This window comes from Vicugna pacos, chromosome 19 (assembly GCF_048564905.1).
Source record: "Vicugna pacos chromosome 19, VicPac4, whole genome shotgun sequence".
Classification (NCBI taxonomy): domain Eukaryota; kingdom Metazoa; phylum Chordata; class Mammalia; order Artiodactyla; family Camelidae; genus Vicugna; species Vicugna pacos.
Window position 1 is genome coordinate 33,646,183 of NC_133005.1, and position 8,696 is coordinate 33,654,878.

Below are 8,696 nucleotides of genomic sequence, written 5' to 3' on the forward strand. Positions count from 1 at the left end.
GAAACTTGAACACATATTAATGACTAAGTGAAAGAAGCCAGTCTGAAAAGTCTACACATAACTGCATGATTTCAGCTGTATGATATTCTAGAAAAAACGAAACTCTGAAGACAGTAAAAAGGTCAGTGGTTGCCAGAGATTGGGGAGGAGGAAATGAGTAGGAGGGGCACAAAGGATTTTTAGGGCATTGAAAATACTCTATATGATAGTGTAATGATGGATATACATTATTATACGTTTGTCCAAACCCAGAGACTGTACAATACTGAGAGTGAGCCCTGCTGTAAACTATGGACTTTGGGTGATTATGATGTGTCAGTGTCTGTGTATTAATTGTAACACATGCACCACTCTGGTGAGGAATATTGATAATGGGGAAGGCTCTGCTTGTGTTGGGATGGGAGGTATATGGGAAACCTCTGGACCTTCTTAATTCTGCTATGAGCCTCAGATTGCTCTAAAACAGTTAACTCTTTAAAAAAAAAAGAATTGGGCTATGCATGACTGGAATATTGTGTTGTACACCAGAAACGGACACATTGTAACTGACTCTACTTCAATTAAAAAAGAAAAGAACTGGGGAGTCAAAAGGGATTTCTGACTCTTTAAATATTTTTTAATCCATTGGTAAGAGTTTCATTTTAAAAAAAAAAGTGATCGTTTCAAACAATTGGGGAAATAGAAGGAAAAAAAAAAACTGCCACCACTTCTTTAGCGTGGGTTCTGTATGTAACCCAGGAGTTTCTCTCCTTCCAAGGCTTGGCCTCCTCACCCTGCAAGGTGATATGTTGGCTGGACTGTATTTCCCTGAGCCGGGGGGTCCTCAGTCTGGAATAGCCCTTGCTGGAGGAGAGGGAAGGGTGCGGCAGGATGGTCTAGTGAGGTCTTTGGCATTTCATGTTTCCCAAAATAATCCACATTATAGTCACCCAAAGTCCATTAACACAACATGGTTGGGCCACCTGCTATGAATTGCAGATAATCTTTCTTTATTTGTCCACGTGTCCGGTGAATATTGGTTGGGCCAGGTGAGAGCCTGAAGGAGAAACAATGCTCAGAGAGTGCACAGGCTGAACGCACACAGAGAGAAACATTTTCCTAAACTGCTTGTAATTTGCAAAGCCATCCTCTCCACAAAGGAGCTGGTATGGATAGTCCTTCACAAAGCATCCCTTTTGTGCTTCTCGAATTGTGACTCCTGCAATCGACAGGGAATCAGAAACAGCTTTTACAGAAAACCAGCCAAAGCTTCCACAGGACCCCGTGTACAGGCTCGTCCAAGTTCTCAGGTGGGCCTCTTGCCTCCTCTTCATCCTTTGGAGGGACGATGTGGCTTGTGTTTTCAGATCCAAGTGCATTTTTTCCTTGACTGTGATTATACTGTATATATAAATTCATATCCTCATTTCTCGTTCACATTATAACACAATTTCCTAATGTCATACAAATTCCATGGATATCTTGACCTCATGAGAGCAGGACCACATCTGTCACCACGTCTGTTGGGTCTACCAACCTCAGGTACAACATGCACCGGGTGTGCAAAAGCGTCTCAGGAAACGATTGTTTTGCTGAACTCAGCTAATGGCCACGTTGTCGTCCTCTTCAGGGCTACGTCAGCATTTCTGTAATGCCACTGGACAAACCAGTCGTTTCTAGTTCTTGGTTTCTATTGTAGATATGTGTAGAGGTAAATTCTTGTGCATGAATCATTTTTTCTTTATTTCAGATTTCTCTGTTAGGTCAGACACTTAGAAGTGGAATGTTTGGAATCAAAGACTTTAGATATTTTTAAGGGTTTTAACACAAATCATCCCCATTCTCTGCTTCCCTCTACAGCCTTTATGAAAATCAAATGAGACAGAAGATATAGATGATCGTGTTAAGAATGTACAGGGAGCCTGGCATACAGTCAGCCCTCAGGAAACTCTCCCCTCCTTCGAAAAAGCACATCACTCTCACGCAGAAAGATACGAACAAGTGTTCCTGGCAACGTGCCAGTCTGCCACCCAACGCAGGCAACCTCTCAGTACTGACCCTCTCTCCTCCGTAAAGTGTGAGCTCTCCCGGGCATCTACAAAAAGGAATGTCAGGCCTGTCAAACTTGAATGCGCACGAGAACCATAAAATGCAGATTCTGATTCAGTAGGTCTTGGATGGAGCCAGAGATGCTGTGTTTCTCAAGCTTCTTTGGGTAGCTAGTATTTTCTTAGTCACTGAGAAAACATGTTTCTAAAGTCACAGACTATCAGAAATTAGACTTGAAATTATATCTGTAGGAATTCAACAACCCATTTTTACCTGAAGGATCTAAGTTACTTTGGCATAGAGAGGCAGCCTTGATTTCCAATCCAGGTACAGAGCTTTGACTAAGAGATTTCTTAACACATTTCATATCTAATTTGTAGTTTCCAAGGAAACAGGACACTGAGTTCACTTCACAGTCCTGATCTGATGTTGACCCACTGACTGCTGCTTTTCTTTGAGTCTATCAAAATTCTGCTTCATTTAAATTTCCCCCAACCTCTACCCTTCCCACCAAATCATGTAACAGTTCTATCTTCAACTTTGTTGAGATGCTCCATCTTTCTCTTTGTATGTGATACCCTCATTGCAATGAACCAGCCCTTATGAGACTACAAGTTTGCTGGTGGTGGTTAGGCTGACTGAACTGAGTACTAGGAATTTTTCCAATTCATCTAAATTTTTAAATGTATTAACATGATGTTGTTCATACTACCTTATGTGTTTAATGTCTCTAGGATCTGTAGTGATGTCCACTTTTCATTTCTGATGATGATTATTTTGCCTTTTCTATTGTTTATTTGACTGGTTTTGCCAGAGGTTAATTAACTATGAAAATCTTTTTAAAGAACCAGCTTTCAATTCTCAATTCAGTAAGCGGGGTATGGAGGCCATGTTTTGGCCACAATCTCATAAGGACACAGCTGTCTATTGCGGCCAAAACTCGGCCTCTGTACCCCGATTACTAAATTGAGACTTGAGGACAGAATTTTAGATGAAGTAGAAAAGGCAGCTGTATTTCTTTGCCAGGCAAAGGAGGTCACAGTGGGGTGATGCTTCCAAAACTGTGAGCCTGCTGGGGCGAGAAGACAAGGATTTTCCAGTAAAAGTCCAAGAGCTCAAGGGTGCTGGTTTTCACAGAGTTTGCATATAAGGTAACAAATTATTACAAAGTTATTCTTGCTTATGCAGATGCAACAGTTCCCCTTCCTTCTGCTGGGTATGATGTTTTCCTCTGGCTTTAGAAATCTAATATTCTTGTGCCTAGAACGAAGTGTGCTTAGGAAAGGGGTCTGTGGAAAAGTGCACTATTGAAAAATTTGTACAGTTTAAAGTCAGGTTGGTATATGCTTGTAGCATTTTTAGACAGGCTGAGGCCTGGAACCTTTTGCTGCAGTGGTGACACAGGCTAGGACCTGCACCCTGAACAATAGAATACAAAGAAACCACAAGGGACTAAAAATAACTTCATGCATTCCCAGTTGGGGCAAGTTATGAACAACAAGATACACAAAACAGAAACCGAAATGCCATTTCTGAGGTGTTGGAGGCAAAAGCATGGCACTGAGCATGATCCCCACATGGTCACCCACGAAGGGGTTGGGCGGACCACCCAAGCGTCCCTCCTCCCCAGCCTAACCCTGGTTGGCAAGAGCATGAGAAAAGCCGTTTAAACTATTGTACAATTCAGCAGTTACAAATACCATATGGTCACCAAAGACAGTAGAGTCCTGCCCAGTTACACTATCACTCTGCAAAGTTTCTTGGTCATACAGACCAACTGTGCAAAATGTAAGAGGGGACCACACAAGGGTGTGAATACCAAGAGGAGAGGATCATTGGGAGTCAACGTGGAGTGTGGCTAAAATGAATAAAATTAAATGAATGAAATTAAAATTAACTGAATGGTTCTCCCTCCTTTCCTCCTCTCTGAAATGGTTAGTTTAATACATCTAGTTGCTGTTCTGGGAATATTGGTTGAAAGTAGTATGGGGTATTTTCTTAAACCACTGACATTTTCCAGAAAAAGACTGAATTATAATTTGGTTTTTTTTTTCTTTTCAATCATTACCTAATTCAGTTTCCTTTAGAGTGTGTAGCACACAGAACAATGTGGAGCAGAGTCCCCTGCTCGGCTCTGTCCATAAGAATTCCGGCTCTTGTTATTTTTTTCTGCTCCAGCGAGTCAAGAACAACATCACCCTTATATGGTACTGGCCGACAGCATGTCATCAAGGTGACCAGCATGGCAATATTCTATTGTTGGGAAAGGCAGTCTCATGCATGCATCTTTCACTGCAAAAGAATGGGCCTTGGACCTAGAATACTTACTTACCAAGAGATAAAGAGCCCACACAGCCCGTGCCAGACTTATCACCACCTGTGAAATATCTTTCCCTATTCCAAGCTCAATGTAGGCTCCTTTGTTTTGTATAAGTGTGTGCACTATGGCATCCAGCCAACCCTACTGACGTATCTTCCCTCCGTGGAGAGGGGATGGGATCCTTCTACTGTGACATGAGAGGAGTGTATGTAGGTAAATGTCCAGCAGAGACTCACTGGCCAGGGGAGATCAAGGCCCACAATGGAAGCTGGTCTCGCTGTTTCATCTCTGCGGAGGTAAAACATCGTTTCATCCAATGCTTGACTACGCTGTGCTCTCTCGGAGACCCTGATATGAACACACCATGGGCAGCAGTGTTTGGAGTCCTCCCTCAGGACTGATAGTGCGTGTTATTCAGCTCAATGTTTATTTTAATAGAGAGGAAATAGTGTCTTGGGAGAGAGAAGAAATGAAAGCGGTTCCAATCACCACAGAAGGCAAGTATCCACCATTTGTGTGTGTGTGTGTGTGTGTGGGCGGAGAGAGGTAATTAGGTTTCTTTATTTTTTTGATGGAGGTACTGGGGATTGAACCAGGACCTCGTCCATGCTAAGCATGCACTCTACCACTGAGCTATACCCTCCCCCCAAGTTGCCCCCATTTTGAACTTAACATGCCCCAGAAATGTGGCTATTCACACCCCATTACACGCCCCAATGCACTGTGAGAAATTGGTTTTTATCACCACTTTGCAAACAAAGAGATTAGGATGTAGGAGATGAAGTCATTTGTCCCAAATCATAGAGCCAATATTTTCAGACTCGTGATGTAAATTCATGCCCGTCCAGCCTCTAAGCCTCTTCCTTCCACTCCATATCTGTAGGAGAGAGGCCTCTTATCCAACATTCCCTCCCATCTGACTCATACTCCCCAGTGAAACACAGAATCAAAATGTACAGAGAGAAAGATGCTCATTCATTTATTGCCCAATTAATAGACATCTCCTGGAAGCCTATTGGTGCCAAGCCTTTTTGCAAAGAAAATGTTGGTGGTAGAACCAGGTCTTCACCATGGAGTGCTCCAGTGAGCCAAGTCTGGGACTAGGAATGGAATTCCCAGGCCACACAAAGTAGAAATCCAGAGCCTCTTCCAAATGGCAAACATCAAGCTGTGAAAGGGAATCGGATCAGAGCTTCAGCAGAGGAACCAGCCACATCATCTCCACGTTCTACCCTCAAGAAACCCCCCGAGATAGAGAAAATGGCAAGGTGTTGATATAGTTGAATGAGTCTTGGTATCAGGAGGCTGAGTCCAAGTTTCTATTTTACTAGAAAACTCTAAAGTCAGAGAACTGAGCTGGCCTCTCCTCAAAACCCATTGATCCTTTGGGCTTTGATCCTAGACAACTTACTGGATATAACCTTAATAATACATCCTTAGTGCTCGCAGGGCTTTTCACAATGCACTTTCAATTGCATTAGGTCCCTTTTGCAGATAAGGAAACTGAGACTCAGAGTCACTTGCCCAGGGCCCTTACCCAGAGGGGCGGAGTAGAATCCAAGCCATGAGTGATCTGAGGGAAATCCTTGCCCTGAGGCTTGGGGAACAGTGCTCTTGAAAGACAAGGGAGTCAGGCAGAGGCTCTGCTGGAGTAGGGATCAGGAGTCCCCCTGCTTACATGCCTGGAATTCCGGAGTGTTGAGACTGAGAGACTGGAAGGAGAGAGGTCAGCTGCCCCAGCCCCTCCTTACCTCTCACAGGGGAGACGCAGACTTTCCCGCACGTGCTCCTGCAGCACTTTAAGTTATCCAGACACTGGCCATCTGTCTCACAGTGGTTGGGGGGGTTAAGTATCAGACATTGACCCTGGACCACTGGACACTTCCCAGACTTTTTCTTAACTGGTGAGAGTAGAGTTATGGGTTAGAAGCTTTGTACCTTCTACAACACCCCCCTGCTCCTTGGACCCAGCCCCTGCCCCAGCCTGAGCACAGAGAATCATTGCCTCCCATCCTCATGACCACCATGTCCTTCCTGAGGCCCGGGTACCCCTTGAAGTTAGCATCTGGCTCTTCTCTAACATCAGGCCCTCAGCCAATGCAGGTGACCAGGTGTCCAGTGCGGACCGGATCTGTGACTGCCAACTGCCTAGTTATCTAAATGACCAGATGACTATGACCTGAACAACTGACCTCCCGGCAGATTGGCTGCTTCACCAGCTAGGTAAGTAATTTCCTCTCTGGGGCAGTATGACTCCCTGACCAGCTAACAAACTTGGCTCAACAATTCTTGGCCAGGAGGAGGCCTGGACTCGATCCTGTCCCCACCACCACCCCAATGCCATGTCCTTTGTCTCACTTCACTAGCTCTCCCACCTCCTCACCTGGGTTCAGGATGTCAACAGGGTCCAGGCATTTGAGTTCACAAGTATCCAGGCAACATTTCTTCTTCCCTGGGCACTGCCAGTCACTCCTGCACCTGGGTTTCTCATATTTAGTCACTCTGAGGCACTGGGCAGGATTTCTAAGAGGGCAGGCTCCGGCTTTCAAAGCTTTGGAAGAGATGTACAAGAGTTCAGGATGGGCCTGGGTCTTGAGTAGCCATCACTGCTCCTGGACAAAGCACCGCTTTCCAGGAGTGGCCCCCACCCAGCTGACTGTCCCCTAAGTCCGAAGGAAAGTCCCTGTCTGACCTCCATAACAGCCTTAACAGCCTTGGTTAAACCACACGAGTGGTCATGAGAAAGGCATAGGGCCCCCAGCCAAGGTTTTCTACCCCAGGAAAAAGCCAGGTTACACACAGACAGAGAGGCAGGCTGGGCGTGATGGAGATGGGGAGAAATAAACAAAGATAAACAGAAGCGACGGGCAGGTGGAGAGCTAGAGCCAGAGGCAGGAAAACAGAGACTAATGGAGAGAATCAGAGAGAATCAGACTGATGACTGGAGAGCCACAGACAGGTTACTGGGAGGGAGAGAGAAATAAGAACAGAATGGGAGTGAGACCTGGGCTGATAGATGACAAAGTAAGAGAAGCATTTCCAGATGCTCAGAAGCCCTCTCAGAGACCTTGGCGCCTGGATGGACATGAACGCACTGTCAGGGACATCTGAAACTAAGCTGAGAGAGTAGAGTCTAGAGAAGGGGCCATCCCCACACCACTGGGAGCCGTGGACTCCAACCCTGCAGCCAAGATCATCAGGGGTGACTCCAGCTTACCTTTTTCAGCACTTTCCACAGCCCAAGGTGCCAGAGTACCCAGGGCAAGAAGCACGAAGGGGAAGAGGCTACTGGACTTCATGGTGAGCGCGGGGGTGGCTCTGATGGCCAAACCTCCCTGTTTATACTTTCACTAGTGGGTGTGGCCTCGCCAGAATTTCCTTGGCCCCTCCTAGCTTTGATAACATAAGCAGGGAGCTTGGCCACAGACCAGGAAGCCTGATACCAGAGAGACAGTGGCCCTTTCCCGGCCCTGGGTAAGGCTGCAAGGCCAGCAGAGTAACCGCCAGCGAAGAAGTAGGAAAGGCTGGCCTGGAAGTTGTTGCCAGGCTGATAAGGAGACCATCTCTGGTGTCCATCTGAGCCCTGAACATCCTGGGGGTCCCCGCCCCATTAGCCTTGTTGGTGGAGAGGCAGGCAAGAGGTCAACTGTGGAGGTGCTATTTAGATCTGATTCTCAATGAGATGTTGGGTAGTGTACCCCTAATTCTCCCAATTCTGGACTTGCAGGGGCTTGCAAAACTCTCCACTGATTGCTCAGTGCAATTTCCTCTTCAAATTTCAGATGACAAAGCCCTCAACCAGCAGATATTTGTTTCCCCGAAATATTTACACCCCTGTATCTCCAGTGCGTAATCCATGCCGGATTCGTGGAAAGCGCTCATGAACAGCTGTCAAATAAAAGACGCAGAAGAAAGAGCCTGCCCTCAGCAAATCTCTTTGGAGCTCAGGATTCCCATCTGTGAAATGGGATGGTCCTCACAAATCAGCCTTCTCAGAAAGTTGTGAGGTTACAGAGGTGAAAGGACTCTGAAAAGAATAAATGAATTGTTTCCCTTACAAGTAAAGACAATTGAATCTAAGATGAAGGGATAAAGCAGCTCACTGGTCGCTGTAATCAACACTTAGTGATGGTGTACAATTTGAGATGTTAGAGGAACGCTTCCTACCCCCAAGTACCCTACAGATCTCACGCAAGAACAACAACAAATGATGGCTGTCATAAAGTCTAGTCTATGTGCTACCCTGTCTGTATAGATTGCTTCTAACTGTCAAGAGAGTGATCATTATCTCTAGATTCCAAGCCAAATTGGTCTAACTGCAAAGCCCAAGCCCTTGCCTCAGTATCAC

The 8,696-nt window shown here is 45.6% G+C and overlaps 1 protein-coding gene across 1 annotated transcript; it reads right to left on the minus strand.

Moving 5' to 3' along the window:
- Positions 1–5,302: 5,302 nt before the first annotated feature.
- SLPI (secretory leukocyte peptidase inhibitor) lies at positions 5,303–7,669 on the minus strand. The gene is made up of 4 exons (XM_006202714.4): positions 7,566–7,669; positions 6,732–6,899; positions 6,100–6,249; positions 5,303–5,516 (listed from the first exon to the last, which is right to left on the minus strand). Exons 1-4 carry the CDS (start codon positions 7,645–7,647, stop codon positions 5,512–5,514), a joined length of 405 nt encoding a protein of 134 aa, XP_006202776.1. The 5' UTR covers positions 7,648–7,669; the 3' UTR covers positions 5,303–5,511.
- Between the last annotated feature and the right edge of the window lie 1,027 nt (positions 7,670–8,696).